Raw genomic sequence first — 20,766 nt, 5'->3', positions numbered from 1 at the left:
TTTAAAATGCTTAAATTTTTCTATGTTTATCCGTCGCCTATTCGAGAAGAGACACAGAAATGATTTTTGTTCGAAGAACTCTAACCCATTTGACTCTTTTAACGATGATTCTTTAATTCATTTTTTAAAAGGTGAAATCAACCTTTTTCAAATCTTTGGCGACTACATTGTAGAAATAATATTTCAACATCTATAAACATTGATAGTCTCCGTTAGTAATGATTTTCATATAAAAACGACAACTGTTTCCCAATTGGTCCGATTTTATTTGTTAATAAAACACATTTTTAGTAGGTGGTATTTATTTAGAAATCGTGAGATGCGGTCTGGTGTGATGTAGGTTTCAGAAAAACATTTTCTTTATCGTGCCAACGTTTCGATCTTTATTGAGATCATCTTCAGGGCTCAAAGTGTTTGTCTTCTGTGTAACTGTGCCATTCTTGCGTGTCGTGTGCACTCTCTCACACGGGTCATCCTTCCAAAGTAGTTTAAAAAAAAATTATGGATATTTTCTAGCACTCATTTTTATGTAGAACAGATTGAACCAATTATGTTTTAAAGGATCTCAGGAGTGGATAGGTAACAACCTTAAATCGTATATTATTTCAAAACAATAGTATTTTTGGAATTTCAAACTGCTTTATAATTACTGTGATAATATTCTGGGTTCATTTAAAAACCCTGCATACTATCTGGATGGCACATTTATTTTTATTATCAATTCAATATACGTAATCATTTAATTGATAAGGCTTATTATCACAGGAAGATTGTTTGGACTCCCTTTCTTTCAGCATACTGGAATTGATGTGTAATAATATTTTTTTTTAAATATACTGACAAAAGGAAATTTGAAATATTACTAATTACAAAATCATTTATTTCATCCATGAACATAACATATTTTACAATTCTATTTTCACATTTACATTAAAAAAATGTTTCTGTCAGAAAAATCGATCAGCAGAATTGACTTAGTTCCGCTGATTTGAAATTTACGTCGCAGCTTATTTCTTTCCCCAGCTACTACTTCCTGAAGAACTGGATGCTTGGCTGTGGGACCAACTTCCTCCTCCTCCTCCGCCCACAGGGTATCCTCCACCTTCCTCGTATCTATCACCTCCACAACCGCTTAAACAGCCACCGCGGCCACCCTTGTGACCGTAGCCGCCACCACCCCTGTAAATTAATACGGTCAATCAATACATATTACATAACAAATGCCTTTTTTTAGAGATATATTTACCATCCTTTTTGTATCGAGACGGGTACCACGACAACCTTGGATGGTACAACATATCCGCCTCCATACCCACCACCGCCGTATGCACCGCTGCTGCACTTATGGCAATGATGCCTTTTGGTTCTTGTAACATCTTCACCCTGCGAAAATCCATATTAATGATTGAATTGTATAAATAAATGTGTTTATTTATAAAAATTGAATTCCAAAAATGTATGCATAGCTTACAACCATTTTTAATGCTTGGGTTGACTCAATTTGGATGAGTGGCCCAGGGAGAAAAAAATACGCTTATTTTACATTATTTATTTATTTTACTGATGATGTACGCCATGATAATATGGAGGTACCTTTCCAATAAAAACAAAACAAAAAAGTTATAACCTAAATCAAAATTGCCACCAACAGTCAAACATTTTCGGTGTTCTATAATCAACTTTTAAACAAATGAAATAGGGTAAAGGTGAAAGTCTACATGAAATAATTATAAAATTAAGTAAATTTGTCTATAATTTACAAATCGTACGTGATAAAATCATCATGAATATTACCCAAAAAAGACCAAAGCTTATCTCTTCTCTACAAATACCATTTAAAAAATCGTTATAGATTGTAAAATAAGTCCCTAGCGTTTTTGAATTATTCGATTTCATTCTTTCTGTGGTTTGAAGCAATGTGAATTTAGTCATTACTGTTCACACACTCTAAAAGAAATAAGGTAAGTAGTTTTTAATCGTCAGTTCCTTTCGAAATATTTAATTTTTACAAGCTGTTTTGCAAATTTAAAATGGAGGAAAAACTAGTGCATATTCTTCACTTAATGTGGTTGTTTTTTTGTCCATTTCAACTATATTTAAATCTTGGAATGGACATTCTAACAAAACTCAGCAGTTTTTTACTACTGCAAAGGGAACACCGCAGCTCAGCCTGATAGTAAAATTTATGATGTGTACAACGGATGCTTTAAGAGAAAGGTGTCCATGAGTGGTTTGCAATGATCATAAGCGCAAATTTTTAATTGGAAAAGGCAAAGCGCTCTGGTCGTCCTTCAACCATATTTAAGGTTTTGTCACAAGTAGCCCACACTCTATACTACGATAGAAGAGATCACAGGGACGTTTAACATTTTTCATACAAGTGTTTCAACAAATCTAAGAGCAGTTGAATATGTTTGTCGGAGTGAGCTCTTAACTGAGAATGATTTACTGGAACGCATCTCCATTTGTGATTCTCTTGTAAAATGCAAACGACCCATTTTTAAAAAGATTGTCAAGTGGAGGTGAAAAGTGGGTCTTTTCCAACAACGTCCAGAGTGAAACAGGGATAACGCAGAACCACCGTCGGTTGCTCCAACACCTCAGAAACTGGACTATACCCCACTTACATAATATTGTGAATTTTGTGAGATTGGAATGATTATTATTAACTTCTTCCACCCAACGTACCGTTAATTTTAGTGCACACGATTTAAGTGATTAAAGTCAGCCATCGACCAAAAACAACCAGCAATGGTAATCGCAACAGATTGTTTTGCTTGCCCCCACGATTCTTTGAAGACTCGTCAAAAATTGTTGCAGCTTGGCTACGATGTGTTTCCCCTTTCAGATTTTCACTAACCCCTGGGGGTCTGCATACACCTATTAAATGGGAAATCTCGATTTCAATTAACATATCGAGGTGTTCATCGCTCAAAATCCTGAGAAGCTATGGGAGGAAAGGAATCAGAATTACATGGGTGATGGCAACATGTAGTACAATAGAACAAAATCGTTCAATATCTTTGATTAAATTTATTTAGAAATACCTGAAATTTTCATTGAATTTACCTCCAAAAACGCTACCGACTTTTTTAACATTTGTTGATTTATACCTTTTACCTAAAAAGAGTTGACTTGTTCATTTATTTACTAAAATGACTTGTCATATAGAAGAATTAATTATGTTATTGCTTGGTCAATAATCAATACCTTTCTAGTTGATGTGATGGATTTTCTAGAACTCTATATCATCATGTCTTAACATTTTGGAGAGCGAACTTCGGTCTAAAAAGCTTTTACAATTATGTTATTTTTGCCAATTGTTACAGAGGTTTCGATTCGGGGGTTTAGGGGATGAGTAGTCTCATTTTTTGTTAAGAAAGCAATGTTAAAAACACCATTCAGACGAGCAAAGCAGTTTGTAAAAGTTGTTGAAAATGCATTCCAGATCACTGTTACAAATAATCCATACAAGTATTTAGTAGTCATAATTGACCGAATAGTTATTTTAATTAATTATACTTTTCATCTCAACCAAGACCTTGGATTAAAAGTATAATTAATTACAAATAATGTAAGAGAAATTATTTGTAGCAACTTTTTAGGTGATTGATTGTAAAATAGTGAGTACTTAATGTAAAAATTAAGATTAATTAAGGTTTTTAGTTGAGATAAAAAAGCCAATGGCACGAGCGGGATTCGAACCCACGATCTTCGGCTAGATACGCCGCTGCTCTACCACTTGAGCTATCGTGACCTCGATCCACTCGGACACTAACTTCCCATCCCAACCCCACCTTTTGAATTTTCCCTCCGTTTTTGCCATTTTTTAATTCTTGCCATTCTTAATTTACCTGGTTTAACGGTGCTAACAGGCCCTGCGCCAGTGGGCCATTTACTGGGGCATCTCTCGCAGTTGCCAAATCATCTTTTGGCGGTACGAAATTCGGGTCTGTCAGAGCCCTATTCAGAGGATCTGTTTGAAAAAAAAGAATTAAATGCAATAAAAAATTATAAATCCGAAGTTTAATAAATAACTTCTAACTACTAAATAACTACTACAACTAACAAAAATATAATCGCAGGTAGAAATTTCAAAGGAAGATTGATCATTCTCATGGAATACTTTGAGACATTTCCTATGTAGATCTTTCTGTCATGACAGGTGGAGTCCAAGACTCCGACGATATTTTAAATTAGAAAAACATATAAAACTGATAGGGTATTAAAAAGGATAACAGTTGTTAACTCATTAATGCAAGTGTCGCTAGGTCACCTAGCACCTTAGCAACCTTTGACTTCTAAAATCATTGTTGATTAATTGCTTGCAATTTAAAAAAAGATATTTCCGTTTTCAATATACTATTACTAACTTACAAGCATGACTCAAATGGCCTTGCTAACAACGGTTTAGAGATCCGGTTTAGTAGTTCTCATCCCGTGATTCTTCGTGCTTTGGATTCGCTAAATATGTATTTGAAGGCCAGAATTATAAGGATTTTCATAAATGCTTATTTAGGCAGTGTAATGATTATAAACAGATCAAACTATAAACGGTAATGTCACGATGACACTCGGTTTTGTAGGTGACACCCTTGAACTAATTCTACTTTCACAACTTATTTATTATGTTATTTCATAATTCCACTACATCGTATATGACAAATACCAATATGAAAGCGCTATTTCATAACTGCTCTTTAACCTGTATGACAAATGTGCACACACAATATCATAACAGCCCTGTATCGCATGTAACATCACACAATATGTAATAAAATATGGTAAAATTTATAACACCCGGGATTTATGTTTTAATAAAATTCACAAATTTCTGATCTCGTTTCATTTGGTTAACATTAAAATAAGTATTTTGAAATTAATTTAATGATAAAAATACCTATATTTGAAATAAACAACAAAATATGAGTGTTGAATTTTTTGCCTTTGAGTATATATGAAAACTGTATTTCATAATCGCATGATATCTACATGAAAAATGCATAAAATGAGTAATGAATCTTGATCAACTTTAGAAAAACCGATTGTCGTTAAATATATGAAAATTTTATTTCATAATAGCACTGTTAAAGGTAGGCAAACTTTATTTTTCTATGTTTAAATATAAATTATTTCACAAATATTTAAACTTTTACTCCTTAAGATTGAACTACTACCATGATTTATGCGGGAGCACTCTATGGAAATAGAATATTTATAAGTATTTGCAGAACTTAGTCTTGTGACAAAAAATCTTTTACATATATATATGCTTAACTAAAAAGATTAAGTTTCTTATTTTTCCCACAAATTAATATTATTTTTAAATTGTTTTATTATAATAAAAAGATATTGTTAATTTATAACGTCTGCTATCCAATACCAGAAGTTATAGTTGTGGAAAGCAGGCTATAATGGAAGAATAACAAATTATTATTATAATTATGTGCTATTTTTTTATTGTTAGATTTTGAATCCAAAAAGCTGTAATGTCTTGTATTTTCTATTTAAAAAATAGCGAAATACAGATTTATTATTATTTCATAATTGCACTGTATCTTATCCATATGATACGTATGAATACATAAAATATTTAATGAAAGAAACTTGCTAAAATTTAAAAGACAAACCAATTGTTGTCAAAAACATGACATTTTATTTCATCATCATGATTATGTAAAATATGTAATAAAATGTGTTCCAGTTTAGTCTGTGTTTTATATTACAAGTTCATAAAATGTGTAAACGTTTATAACAACAATTGCTGTTAAAGGTAGGCAAACTTTATTTTATAATTGCACTGTATCGCATATGATTACATAAAACGTGTAAAAATTTATAACGACGGATTGTTCTCAAAGTTATGCAAAATTTATTCCACAATTGCAATGTATCAAAAACGTAAAATATGTATTACAATTAATTAAGGTTTTTAGTTGAGATAAAAAAGTCAATGGCGCTAGCGGGATTCGAACCCACGATCTTGGGCTAGATACGCCGCTGCTCTACCACTTGAGCTATCGTGACCTCGATCCACCCGGACACCAACTTCTCATCTCAACCTCACCTTTTTGAATTTTCCCTCCTTGAGATGAAAAGTTGGTGTCCGGGTGGATTGAGGTCACGATAGCTCAAGTGATAGAGCAGCTGCGTATCTAGCCGAAGATCGTGGGTTCGAATCCCACTCGTGCCATTGATTTTTTTATCTTAACTAAAAACCTTAATTAATTGTAATATATTAATTGGTCAAGCGGACCACGAAATTAGTGAATTTAATGAGTAAAATTTTTATTAAAACGTGCTAAAATTTATAATAACCGGTTTTTCTTAAAGAGTAAAACTTTATTTTATAATTGCACTGGATCATATGTCAAAAATGCGTAAAATATGTAATAAAACGCGAACAAATCTAAAACAATTGATTGTTGTTAACTTTAGGAAACTTTATTCCATAGACATACTGTATCATAATGACTAATAAATTTAAATGACAAACCGTGTTAAAATTTATAACTACCGATAAGTGTTATATGTATGCAAATTAAAATAAGCTTTGAGTGAATGATTTTACCACCATAATTATTGATAATCGGCAGATTTATTAAATATTCAATGAAATTTCAAGATGAATTTGTTAACCAGACAATGAATTTTCTGAATACAATGAAAATAATTATTGCAAGCTAGAGTTTTCAATCTTAAACAATCTTAACCTTTCTTGTTTGTTTTTTTAAATTGAAACGACAATTAGTAAAATTGGTTCTATTATGATATTATGATAGGAATTTTATGAATTGGCTGATAGACAACTATCTTAATTTTAATGGGTTTACTTATCAAGGGATCTTTTGTCAAATAAATGATCCGTCATAATTTGGCGAACAATGAATCAATATGTTGAATGTGTTTTGTCTGTTTACCTGGTGGGCTTGTCGGAAGGGCGAGGCCCGAAGCTAGCAGGCCCAAACACGGTAGTAACACCAACGGTAGTAACATAGCAACTGTACGGCATCCTGCAGGACGGGGACGGTATATATCCGACTTCCCCCCCTGCACCCTTTTCGTCGGAGACTACTTTGATTCAAAGTTCCATCCGCTGATTAAATGCCAATTAAAATCTGTTGATCAGGGAATCCCCCTCCAGACAAATGATCTGTTAGACTTGAAGCAAGGTCGATCATTGAGCCAGCTCGTTCGCTGAACACTCACTCCCACCTCCGTTTTCTGTTGCTTGACCGCGCTAGGTTTCTAAGTCACGACATCCTCCAAGGACACGAATAAAGTGTTCTGTATATCTACGATGCAAATTCGACAAACAGGATGCAACTGATACGCATATGACGAATAAAAAAACAAGTCTTCAGCCACACAAGAAGGGAGATGGAGATGAGTATGAACCCTAATATAATCTCAAGGAAACCAACAAAAATATCAATATTTTCTTCATAAAAATGAACAAAACAGACTATTAAATAACCACTTTTTTTTCATTTCTCAAAATGTGTTTTTAACAGAATTATACTCAGAATTGTAAATATTTCAGTTTTTTTTGTGGTTTTTAACTTAGACTTAGCTTTTTCGTTTGGTTGTATTTCCTTAAGAAATTATCATTTTTGTAAATATTACTTTTTATTAAACATCTTAAATAAAGTAAAATGGAAGTGTTTTTCCTTGTATACTTTCTTCATGTTTTTAAAAAGGTAGCTACAGTTTTTAGGACGAACTCCTGGTGCTTTTCTGTTTTTACCTTTTTTTCTACTCAACGAATTTTAATTTTAAAATAAGCATTTCTTTTTCAGGAGAGTCTGTATTTTCTGTTTAAAATGTCAAATTTTAAAATTGTTTGAGGTTGTTCAGTCGTTCAAAGAAAGGTCGAAAAATTACATTTGTGGACCATTTTCTCGAACAGCGATTCGGTCTATTAAAATCATTTGTTCTTTGTTTGATTTTTCCTAACATACTAGGAATTTGTATCCAGGGGTTGTAAAACATATAAATTGATTAATTTTTGGCAATAAACTGAAATTGTTACATAAATTTACACCTTCTTTTATGTACAAAAAATATTTTAAATTCCCGATGTTTTTTTCGTTTGCTTTGTAAGACTGCATATTGCTCTATAGAATTTTTAAAAAATCGTGTCCATATGATGAAGAATTTTGGAGAAAAGTGTACGGAAAACTGATTTTTAAGGAAAATCGATCCTGGTCAAGCTAGATTTTTCCGATGGGATTACCCAAAATGTGCCTTGTTAGGCTTCACTTTTTTCGATACGATTTCAAACAAAATGTTCGTCTATTGAAATTTGTATATAGTGATACTTACGGTATGAGTCAAGGTTTGAATTAAATCCTATTACAAAATGAAAAAAATTACGTTTTTCATTTGTACCCAAATTAAAATATCACCTAGACAAATATTCTTCTTCAAACTTAATTATATCAATTTGTTTTCATCTTTAACATTGTTTAACCCTGATGATGTTCTTAAAACAGGTCGAAAGTTTGGCAGATAACAATTGAATTTGTTTTTTCGAGACCATACCGAGATCCAGATTATTCCTGACATAATTCTTTGTTAGAGTTTCACTGTAGTGTATTTTTAAAAGAGGTGAATTAAAATTTATTTGAAAGACTACAACAAATTTGTACCACTCTCACTCTTGTTAAAACATTCAAATAAAACTTGTTCTCCGGTTCGACAATAGTTTAAACTTGTTAACATAACAGAGGCTTTATAGCCATGAAACTACCACACCTAACATGAAAGGATGCTATAAATTAGGTACTCATGAATACGTATTAGTTAATGTTATGCGGCATGCTAAGTGACGTTCAATAAATGTAAACATGATGACAACAAAAGTAATTAGAAAAAATATATAGGTTGTATGAAATTTATACATTATTATTAATGAATCATATTTATTCACTCTAAAAGGTTATTAAATTAATCATATATTTGATGACAACTTATATGTCAATTGAAAGAAAAAGCTTTCATATTCAATATCAAAACTATTATAGGTATTATTTTATTATTGTAACTATATTTTATTTTTCACAAGTTTATCATAGTTTTATAAAGTTATAATGACGACTAATTTTTTTTTTCGAATGCAGGGCCGCTGGATTCGAACCCGGGACCTTTGCCTTACAGTGATGAGCGCCGTGTCAAAGACTAAACCTTGCGGCCACCGACGCCCCTTAACTAATTTATTAAAATTAGTTCAAACCTAAGAAGGATCGCGGCACGGTTCGAAACCGTTGTCGTACAACTTTATAAAGCAATGATATGCTTGGTAAGATTGAAATATAGTTGTACATAATATATTCCCCTTACGTATAATCTATTGAAACAACAAATAAATATAATTGCACATGTGTAGTAACTAGGTATGACCACACACTATGTAAATAAGTATGTTTCGTGATAAATATATAATTTTCCCGGTCGCATAGTCAATTATTCTTTACGAAAAAGACCCACGTGGAGAAAAATGACACACAGAATTCAAAAGTCTAAATATACGACAATTAAGAAAGCTTCTAATTTCCTTTCCGGTTCCGTGGGTTTCACAGGACATTTATATATCTTTCAGGAAAATCCCTGAGCACAAAACAGTGTAAATGAATAATAAGATAAAAAATAGTCACGCTCCGCCGGCCACATTATAAAATAAATACTAACTTTGATGAGATCCTTTATTTGCGAAGTAATAGTCACATTGCTAGAAGTGGTAAACACATGGGCTATAATTGTCAATAATAGCGCAAGTAACATCGTTGTTGACGGGAGGGCGAATATTACAAGTATTTATTCCAATAATTTTTATTGTAAAAATATTTCAACGTGAAATAGACCGAGTTCGTAAAAAAAAAGATGCCACGATCAATCTTTTTACTCTTTTACTAGACAATCTCTCAAGAGCATTTTGTACTGTTTTAAAGGATAATAATGGGGGCTACCGACAATGGAATCGCATCGGCCTCCGATGCACGGTGAGGTCCGGTAGGATACTCGATTCCGCCATATGCTCTCTGACATCCACATTAACACTTTTTACGTACACACATAAATTATATTACATATTTTATATGTATAACCTTACATACATTATATAAAATCTGTAAAATCTTTTTAAAAAGATTGAACAATGCACTCACTCCGCCATTTATCATTTCTAATATATACAATATTTCCCCTTACTGATTGTACAAAGGAAAGGTATAGAAGGAAACACCGACGTTTCCATTAAAAGTTTTCAAGTTGACTCAGTCTTTACAGACTTCTGCAAAGCATTTGTTAGTGTTGATCATTCTGTTTTGATTGCTAAATTAAAATGTGGAATACATAGCAATTTGTTAAAATGGCTACACTTCTATATAACCGGTAGAACACAGGTTGTAAAACGGAAATCATTTAAATCAAATCCAATTTCAGTTACATCTCGAGTTCCACAGGGATCAAATTTAGGCCCTATATTATTTCTAATCTTTTTAAAAGAGCTTCAGTCCTTTCTCTCTTCTCCACCAGTTCTATTAAATGCTGATGATCTTAAAATTTTCCTTTATATAAAATCAACACAAGACACTCTTCTCTTGCAGTAATCTATTGATAAATTTAGTTTATAATACAATTAATTAAGGTTTTTAGTCGAGATAAAAAAGTCAATGGCACGAGCGGGATTCGAACCCACGATCTTCGGCTAGATACGCCGCTGCTCTACCACTTGAGCTATCGTGACCTCGATCCGCTCGGACATTAGCTTCCTATCTCAACCGCACCTTTTGAATTTTCACTCCTAAACTAAAGACTAAAAACCTTATTTAATTGTAAAATATTAATTGGTCAAGCGGACCACGAAATTAGTGAATTTAGTTTATAATGTCAAATTAGCTACTTAAATTCAAATGTAGCTAAATGCTCAGTAATTTCCTTTAATCGTTCATCCAACATCGTTCTATACAGAGTGGTCGAGCATAAACCCCAAGAAATGGGGTATGGTACATTTTAAATAGAGTAAAATGTAACCAACCTAACTGTTCTATCTCAATCCCCTCGGAAGTTATGAATTTTTCCTTTTTTTTTTTTTTCAAAAAATCCCGACCTTAAGCCATAAATTCGCATTTTTTCAAGATCTCGATCATCTGTTACAATTCTCAACAAAAAATTTAATTTTGCATTAAATTTCCTATAAGAAGGACCTATTTTTAATCTCATCAAACGCGAATGTATGTTTATTAATTCAACCCAAAATTAAGTATTTTAAAAAAGGAGAAATTTTTATCAATTTCGAAAGATAACATTTTTCAATATACATTTTTGTAGGGGTCCCAATCAACATTGCAAGATTGTCTTCTTTTGGTAGTTTTGGTTCAAAACTCCTTTTTCGCCGGAAGTGACAAGTATAAAAAGGTTTCCATTTGAATCATAGTATTTCTGGAAGATGTAAAATGTCAAGCAAGTTCATCAATAAACTGAATTCTCTGTCTTAGAGTTGGTAAGGTCTAGGAGCTACATCTGCTCGTACACAGCCTTATATTCTTAGTAGATTTTTATGTATTTTTTCATTTTTAGAAAGCAAGCAATTTTAAAGAAGTGTAATAAAAGAATATTTAAATATATATATATGTAAACCGGAGATATACGGATTTTTGAAAATAGGACTTTTCCCCTTAAAACTTGCTATGTTCCGTTTAATTTTTTTAAAATTTTGTATTTCTTATTAAATCCAGAGAACAAAAAAAAATTATGATTCTAAGTATATGACAAAAATATATGTAAAGTTAAAGAAATAATAGTTCAGACAAACACGTTTTGTGGTTTGGTTGTTACCTCTGTGGATAGTAATAATTAAGTTTTTGTAAATATTTTATTTGATTGTTCCTCGAAAAATTACCATACATGCATCAACAGATTAACAAGCTGAACGCGTGGCTCGCACTGTTGGTTAGAAGAAAACGAAATTGCTCCTGAATAAATCATTCATGCATGTAATCACGGTAGTACGTGGTGCGGAGTGAAAAAAATTAATGATAGTCCACCAGATACTGAATTCCTGCATCTTCCTCTTATTGCCGGTTCATTGACTGCTCAACACGGAGAATTTTAAACAAATTTGCAACCAAAATATACAAAATCTATGAAGATATTTATTGTATCGAAACTAAATATGAAAAAAATTGCCATCGAAATTTTTGGAAGGAAGAAACAAGTACCAATCAAATTAATCATATATAGGAAACCTGATGAACATTGTCCGTATTAATTTATAAATATTCAAGCCACTATCATAAAAACAATTTTTTTAAACAAATTAATATAAAAGAAATTTTAAAAGAATTTTGGCTTACTTTTCATTTCTTCTCATCCGTTATTCAGCCAAGATTTAGTTGGTAATGATAACTAATTTCTCTTAAGTCTTTAAGCGACATCCATCCCATTGGAAACAATAAATTTAAAACAATTGAAAAATGGCACGAGACGGGTTGTAAAGGTGGCCATTCACCATCGCTCCCAGCAGTCCAAACGGAGCGACGCCGTTCCAAAAACCACGTCAATGGCAAAACTGAACTGGCGTGCCGGGATGCGCCCAATATTCGACCGGTCCAAACTCCATCGCGCCACTCCAAACAGCGCGACGACGGCATGGCGCTTTCGTGAATGGAAAAACCTGGCGTGAACGGTGGAATATTGGAGCTCTGGCTTGGTCGTGGATGGGAAAACCCGCGACTTTTTGGGGCAGTCACCGTCTTTCTGTCACTGAACAAACATCTCCGTCGTACATTCTCAAAAAGCCAAAAACGTTTATTCTTTATTGGTAAGGACATCCAATCGAGATTTTATTGTTGAGGTGACTGAACTGTATGAACGTTTACCATGTTTATGGAATGTTGTGGACAATGATTACCACGATAGAAATAAGAGAAAGTCGATCCTCAACCAGTTGGTCGACGTTTTCAAAACAAAGGATACAAATGCAACGAGAGATGCGGTATTGCTAACCGCTAACAATGATCAGAAATCGTAGTAGAGGACTTAAGTTCTTTGTAGATCATCCCTGTAGCGAGAAATTGTAATGTGGTTGCCAACCTTTCATGTAATGATGATTTCTCTCATGACTGTCTTTTGTTTTCTAATCAATGGGGTAACAAGTTGGAGTAAATATAAATAAGACGTTAATTTTTTTTTTTTTTTTGTAAGGTTTTGGTTGAAATGAAAAAATAGTCACGAGGGGATTCGAATCCATGACATTCGGCTAAATACTCCGCTGCGCTAACCACTTGAGCTATCGTGACTTCGATAGTTCGATCCACTCGGACATCAACTCCCCATCTCAACCTACAATCTTTCGAATTTTCTCTCTTTTTGCCATTTTTTGGTGTCGGAGAGGATCAAAGTTACGATAGCTCAAGTGGTAGAGCGTATTTTTCCGAAGGCCATGGATTCAGATCCCGCTCGTGGCACTAGCTTTTTCATTTCAACCAAAACCTTACAAAACAGATTAATTAATTGAAAGAAGTAATTTGGTCAATAGAACACTAAATATAATGAATAAATAAGACATTTCATCCATCCTTAAATAGTTCTTCCAATCAGCGGGTTCAAGGGAAAGATCTTTCATCAAATTGATATGGGTATTAGGGCTTCTGTTCAGGAGCCACTTCTTACACCATTTCCTCTTCGATTTTTTGCTTTTAATATATAAATAAACAGAAGCATAGCACAAGAGATCGTCATCCATTTTGAGAAGGTAATTCACTGGTTGACGTTCGGTGCGACTGGCTGTGGATCGGTCGTGAACGCCCCCTTAAATTTCAGGCACTCCAAATGGAGCTGTACGGCTTGGCGCGGTTCCATTTGGAGTGATCGTGAATGGCCACCTAAAGAAGGGCCAGACTATCTTTGCTGTGTCGAACCAGGACATACAAGTCGTTAGTTCCGTATACGGGATTCAAATGGGATTACGAGCCTCAACTGTTGATTGTCAAGCCTGCAAATGCATTAAAACCTGAGAAATGCTCAAAATTACTTGATGGCACCCGTTGCATCATCTCCAAGTCTTGAACTCCGAGCAAGCTTTCATTGGCTGAAAAGACTGACAGGTAATGGATTCCGGGTCAAAGTAGAGTTTTCGGCGTTTAAACGGAGACCCTAGTGTAAGAGAAAAAATCCTGACAGAAAACCGCAACCCAAAGTGTCAAGCGACCCGTGCTGATGGATGAATGGCATGGCATCTTGAACGGAGCTTCAGGGGCAATTGCCCCCCCCCCCACCGAATATTTAGTCGCCTTACTTATACACCCTAATTATCGTAGGAACTACACAAGTGAAAAACCTTAAAAATATACCTGCATCCCTAGTACCACAAATCGTGAAACATCGCGTATTGAATCACATCCTCCTGAAACCTGTCCATCCTTAAAGGGTAATACAAGTGGAACTAAAAGTAAGAACAATGCCTGTCTATACTAACGACTTGTCTAATGGGTTTCTTGGCCACTGTGGAACATAACCCCTTTTGTTTGGTCACGCAGCTCCGTAGATCACTGAATTGTGCATTAGTCGTAAGTGCCAAGTTATGCGAGAATTGCATCGCCAAACCCGCTGGTTTTCATGCAAACATATCCAATACCCACTGTCAGAAAAGCCCATCGTGAGCCTGTTCAGATATCAGGGAGTAATCTAACGGTAATATTCGTAATTGTTCCATCTGATATTTCCAGCCCATATAATTCTGTAACATGTTTTGAATATCTCCATAACTCATCCCTGACGCAAATAACGATGGGATTTTATATTATCAATATCCTCTGATAAGTTTTATTTCTCTTAGTGAGTTGAGTTTCAAAACAACCTAACCTATATCTGGGATCTGGGTATTAACACGATGTAGGTTCAACGGTGTTGTGCGTATCCCCGATACACTGCCGAGCCCCCCGAAAAGAGTGCCACCTAAGACTCCTAGCCTCAAATCCCCGGTAACAAAGTGGACAGCTTTTACGGAACCAGCCAAAGCTGTGTCAATGGATTCTGACCCCTTTACCTGTCCATCCAAGCTGAAAAGAACGCCACTAAAGAGCTCAGAGCATAATCTGATTCAAAGTTTGGTAATCCTTTATAGACCACCAAGTCAAATGACCTATGCTGCGTCTTGCTCCTTAGATGCTGTGATGTGATTTCAGATAGTAAAATAGATATAGTTTGCAGTGTAGCGAGAGGAGAAGTTATGCCTCATAGACCCCGAAATCGTTTATTTTAATTAATTAATTATTTTATTTTATTTATTTCCCACGATAAAATTTAAATTTCCCATGCAATAGTCCACAATAATCATTATTCATCTCTATTCATTGTACAGGGTGAGAAAAGTTACTCCATTTATGTTTTAGTACTTGAACTTTGGGATAAGTGAAAGAAATTTATTTATTTTCCCTCTTGTTTATTTTAAACTATTTGACCAACTATTAATGCAGCGATTCAATAAAACCCATGTTTTTCATATAAAACGTATACTGTTTTGGTTTTCTTTTACTGTTGTGAAAAAATCGAAATCAAAAACAAAAGATAAGGCCAAACGAAAAAAGAATAAATATTTTCATTTCCACTCCACATGTTGTAGTATTGTAATGTTCAGAGTTAGTAGAAATGCTAGAAAAATATGTGTGGTGATTAAAATATTTATTTAGAAATCGTGAGATGCGGTCTGGTGTGATATAGGTTTCAGAAAACATTTTTTTTTATCGTGCCAACGTTTCGATCTTTATTGAGCCCTGAAGATGATCTCAATAAAGATCGAAACGTTGGCACGATAAAGAAAATGTTTTTCTGAAACCTATATCACATCAGACCGCATCTCACGATTTCTAAATAAATGCTAGAAAAATATTCAGGCCTAACAATCTCTACAGTTGTCTAAGTCCCCTGTTAAGTTGTCTCAGTAAGGCTGTGTTAGGAGTCTATGTGAGTGTGATATAAGTGACTGACGAGTGGAAAGAAAATCGATAGCTCCTTCTCGTTGATGAACAGTGGACGGCAGACTGTTTTCTCAATTTAAATATACACTACGTACATTTTTCCTTGTTCATTCTTATCCTCAACTTTTGGTACCAGCCTTTGATAAACTCAATATATTCTTGGAAGTTGTGGGTTGTTTGCATATATTTTTTTAAACTTTTTATTTGTTTTTTACAACTGCATTCTTCGACGCAACAAGTAAAACATATAATATTTACATATAAACATATTAACGGTAGCATGAAAGCTTGAACAGCTACCAACCAATGATGGTAGCCGTTCGTATATCAATACGATGAGCGAGATGTACTCCATCGTGGGAGACTGATGTCAAATGTTAAGGTCGCGGGGCCACCGACTCTTCAGTCTTCTGTTTGGATTGTTAGGTAATGAGGTGGATGACAGGTTTTTGATGAAAGGGTTCGGATGATGGGGTAGTTTGGATTGGAACGTATAGGTCGGTATGGATGGTGTGATTGGATACATAGAAAGGGGCGTTGACTATTGTTCTGAGGATTTTAGATTGAGGTTGGAACGCTTAGCAGTCCCGTAAAGTTAAAGTCCATATGACCAAATGGGGGCCAGGAAGGAAATGTAAAGTTTTCTTTTGTTAGTTAGTGAGAGTTTTGATCGTCTGACGAGTTGTCGTTTAAGCATGAAAAATCGTAGGTTACAGTCTGTCGTGAATGGGGGTTCCACGTCAGTCGTTTGTCCAGGTAGAGTCCGAGGTATCGTACCTGGTTCGCAATTGGGATGGGAAAGTTGTTGAGGTATACGGGTGGGAGAGTTTACTTGTCGAGGGTAAATATTATGTTTGTAGTTTGGTTTCGTTGATGTTGATTCTCCACTGATGAAGCTACCATTCTAGGATGTTTAGATGATTTTGAAGATTACGGGAAGCTGTGACAGGATCTTTATCAGGAGAAAGGATTGCGGTATCATCGGCAAAGGTGAAGGTGATAGTGTTAGGTTGCGTAGGTAGGTATTGAATAACGGAGGTGTAAATTGAATAAAGGAAAGGAGCGAGCGCGCTGCCCTGTGAGACACCTGCTGGAATAGGATGGATAAGAGACAACGAATTTCTGTAAAATTCTTGTAAATAACGAACGTTAGGATAAGGTAATGGATTGCTGGTAGGATATTCTTGAGCTTCCACAGCAGCCCAGAGTGCCATACTCGGTCAAAGGCCTGGTGTATATCCAAGAACACACCCGGGCATAGGATAAGGTAATAGGTTGCTGGAAGGATATTCTTGAGCTTCCACAGCAGCCCAGATTGCCATACTCGGTCAAAGGCCTGGTGTATATCCAAGAGCACACCCGGGCATAGGATAAGGTAATAGGTTATTGGTAGGATATTCTTGAGCTTCCACAGCAGCCCAGATTGCCATACTCGGTCAAAGGCCTGGTATATATCCAAGAACACACCCGGGCAATACTGTTTTAGCTGAAGGGATGTGGAAATAACGTTGATTATGCGATGGCTTTTTGTACAGTTGAGTTGCATATAATTGAACGAAAAATTGCGATGACAAACGGATAAGAGGAAGTGATGGGTTTGGGACGTATGGTCTGATAGCTGAGTTTTCGTTGATGCACTCACAGGATTCCAGGCCAAAGTAATAAGGAAAGCATTTAAGAGTAAAAAGATGCCAGGTCTCATCAAAAACACTGCACCATATCCAGGAACACACTCGTGTCTTAGATAACACACGTCTTAGGAAAGGGGGGACGAAAAAAATGAACGAGGTTTAACTCTATGTAACTTTCGACTAAAATAAAACACCTATGTATGATTAATAATCCGTAATCATAAACATGGAACTTAGTACAAAGAAAGCTTTTTAGCTATGTGTTTTTATCGGTTTTAATAAATTTAACTTGGACACAACATTATAAAAATAATATTTAATACAAAGAAAAACGGACGTTTTTGATTTTGTTGGATGGTGCACATATGAAAATATCTTTTAAAACATCCATTCTCCGGAATAGAAAAAAAGTTATTACAGTTCATTCAAATTTATCGATTTAATTAGTAAATCATATTTAGACATTGTGTCCAGTTATTTATCTTAAATAATATTTTGTTATTCGGCATAATGAATTCGAGTATTTCTCAGTTAAAAAAAAGTTTTATTCACAACTTTTATCTACTTTTTATGCAAAGTAAACTTTAATCTATAAGTTAGTAGTAACTAATAACATTGCTGTCTGCTTACAGGGTTTCACCTTGTTCCACCAGATGGAGTATACGTAGTTTATTTTCGTATGTGACATATGAATGAAAATATTGTGTCTGTGAAATAAAAATATTCTTATTAACAAAAAACATCCATAAATAATGAAACCAAAATAATTAGATTAGCTTACGGCAGTTACAGCAAGCCACCTTGTGTATCTTTAGACGTACCAATTCACCCGGTTTTTCTCACCCTCATGCTTTCAGCTTCCCCTTAAGATGGGCTTTTGAAATTTGAAACACAAATTAAGCTTAGGTCGCTTAGGACATTGTAAAAATTTGAGCACTTAATATTAATCCTTTTCGAAAGGGATGTGCATTTTTGTTACTGACTGACTCACCGATCATCAAAATTATAAAGTAGATAGGTAGAAATCATAAAATTCGGTAGTAAAAATGGCTTCTGTATAGCAAGTAACGGAAAAGATCTGAAAAGTAGCAAAATAGGCACTTTCCGTACAGGTAGGTCTTATATTATTCCCAGGAGGCACTGCGTGGAAGTCGGGGTTGGTCTTGTACCATGGTTACCTTTCTCTGTATAGCCCGTAATGGCACAATTGAAATCCAATCTGCAGGTTGTATATATGTTATTGTATATAACACATATACAGTTGTAGACGAAAATAAATGAAGTAAAAATAAAAAATATTTTGTGACGTTCGTTTGTTCCAAAATATTTTTTTAAAAATCTTAAACCTTCTCGACAGAGTTAGAAAACCCATTTTTGGCATTCTCCTCCATTTATAGTTTACAATCACATTTTTTTACAACGATAGCAAACTGCTCTCTATATATTTTCAGTTTGATCATTTACATTAATGAATTTGTGGTGGTTTTCGAGGTGACGTGAAAGATTTCCATGCTGTCGTAGAAAAACGTAAATAAAAGAATTTTCAATTTTTCTGCTAGAATTTATTGTTTTAAATGGCTATGCTTCTACATTATATACAATATTCCTTCTATACAATATATATATATATATATATATATGTATATATTTATTTATTTATTTATTTATTTTAAACTGCCGTTCATTCTCTTCATGGTGATCGCGTCGCTGAATTATCCTGTCGAACAAATGAAAAAAAGAATTGATAAGAAATTGAAATGCTTTGTTATAAATATACATACCCGTTTACGTTGGGACGACGCCCGATTAAGTGGCGACTCCTGTTAAAAGTAAATTTAATTAGGTATTACGTAAGCAGTGAAAAATAAAAATAAGGTTATTTTTGGTATAAGCTGTATAGCTATAACTATGACGCATACGTCCCGAGCAACGACAGGAAGAACAGCGGCGAGCGCTCTCCGCACGCACCGCCAGAAAGGGCACAGACCGCCAACACCAGGACTAGCTCAGCCCATGACTAACAGCAATTCGCCCTCACTAAATTTTGTCTTGTCTGATATTGAAATGGGCTGACTATCTATGAAGGACGTGCATGTGTATGCGACGTCCACACCCTTCCTCCGTCGGGGGTAAAACACAACCCAGACTCCTGATTAGTCACTGGCAATATCCCCCGCGGAAAGCAGACTCACCAACCAACGACACGACGCGAAGCACGCTGCCCTGCTCTTCGTCAACCGACTCGAGTCAATCCTTATCTAAACGTTATATTTTACGTTTTTTAGGTTATTCAATAAAATGGTATAAACTTCTTTAATTTCTTTTTTATAACGTGTGCAGTTCATCACAGTATGTTCCATTAACTATTGTTCCTTGCAGGTATTGCAACTTTTAGATGTTCATACACCAATCTTTGCCTTGTATTCCTTACATAATGCGTTATTGCACCACAGTCTAATTTGTAGTTTTTTACATATGATTTCCCAACATTATCTTTTTGAAACATTTTTTATTTGCACATAACGGGTTGTATTTCTTTGTAAAACAAGCCTTTTATAGATTTTTCATATTTCGATTGATATTTCCTTAAGATAGATCGTTTCAGCTGAGGAATGAAGGTATAATATAGATCTATCTATTTGATATATAATGGACGTCTATGGACGTGGAGAGTAATTTGTCAAGAATATCCACTTTTAAACTTATAACTATGTAAAAAACAGTTAAACCGCTTTATTGTAAAAAAAAAGTAGCTGAAATGGTTTCTATTAGACCGAAACCCGTCTGACGAAATAAACACCTATTTTTGAAAAATTTTATTTTTTACTAATCAATTTAAGAGCATTAGATGTACGATTGAGTTCTGCTGAATATATACTGCATTCAATCGGCAATTTAATTAGGCATTCGTAATTGGTTGCTGGACCATAAAACGCTCAATTTGCGCCTAGAATAATTGAATATTTTTCAGTTTCACTCATTATATATTGACATGTTTTTTTTTTCCAATTAACGCTTTTGTCCAGCATCATGCCTAAGAATTTTACGTCTTTCCAAATTTGAAAATTTTCTTCGGCTAAAGTGATGTTTCCCTACGGGGAGTTTCCATTTTTCTTGAAAAAATGCAAATAACAGATTTTTGTCGGGAATCTTAA

At 34.4% G+C, this 20,766-nt stretch overlaps 1 protein-coding gene across 1 annotated transcript; it reads right to left on the bottom strand.

The window, feature by feature from the left end:
* Positions 1–863: 863 nt before the first annotated feature.
* On the bottom strand, positions 864–7,175 carry LOC106674430 (glycine-rich RNA-binding protein 8-like). Its single transcript, XM_014407147.1, has 4 exons — positions 6,921–7,175; positions 3,855–3,976; positions 1,247–1,383; positions 864–1,179 (listed from the first exon to the last, which is right to left on the bottom strand). Exons 1-4 carry the CDS (start codon positions 6,994–6,996, stop codon positions 1,008–1,010), a joined length of 507 nt encoding a protein of 168 aa, XP_014262633.1. The 5' UTR covers positions 6,997–7,175; the 3' UTR covers positions 864–1,007.
* Between the last annotated feature and the right edge of the window lie 13,591 nt (positions 7,176–20,766).

The sequence above is a fragment of the Cimex lectularius genome, unplaced genomic scaffold, assembly GCF_000648675.2.
Source record: "Cimex lectularius strain Harlan isolate CLEC.00 unplaced genomic scaffold, Clec_2.1 scaffold65, whole genome shotgun sequence".
NCBI lineage: Eukaryota > Metazoa > Arthropoda > Insecta > Hemiptera > Cimicidae > Cimex > Cimex lectularius.
Note: the sequence above shows the minus strand (reverse complement) of the source record. Positions and strands in the feature narration are given on the sequence as shown.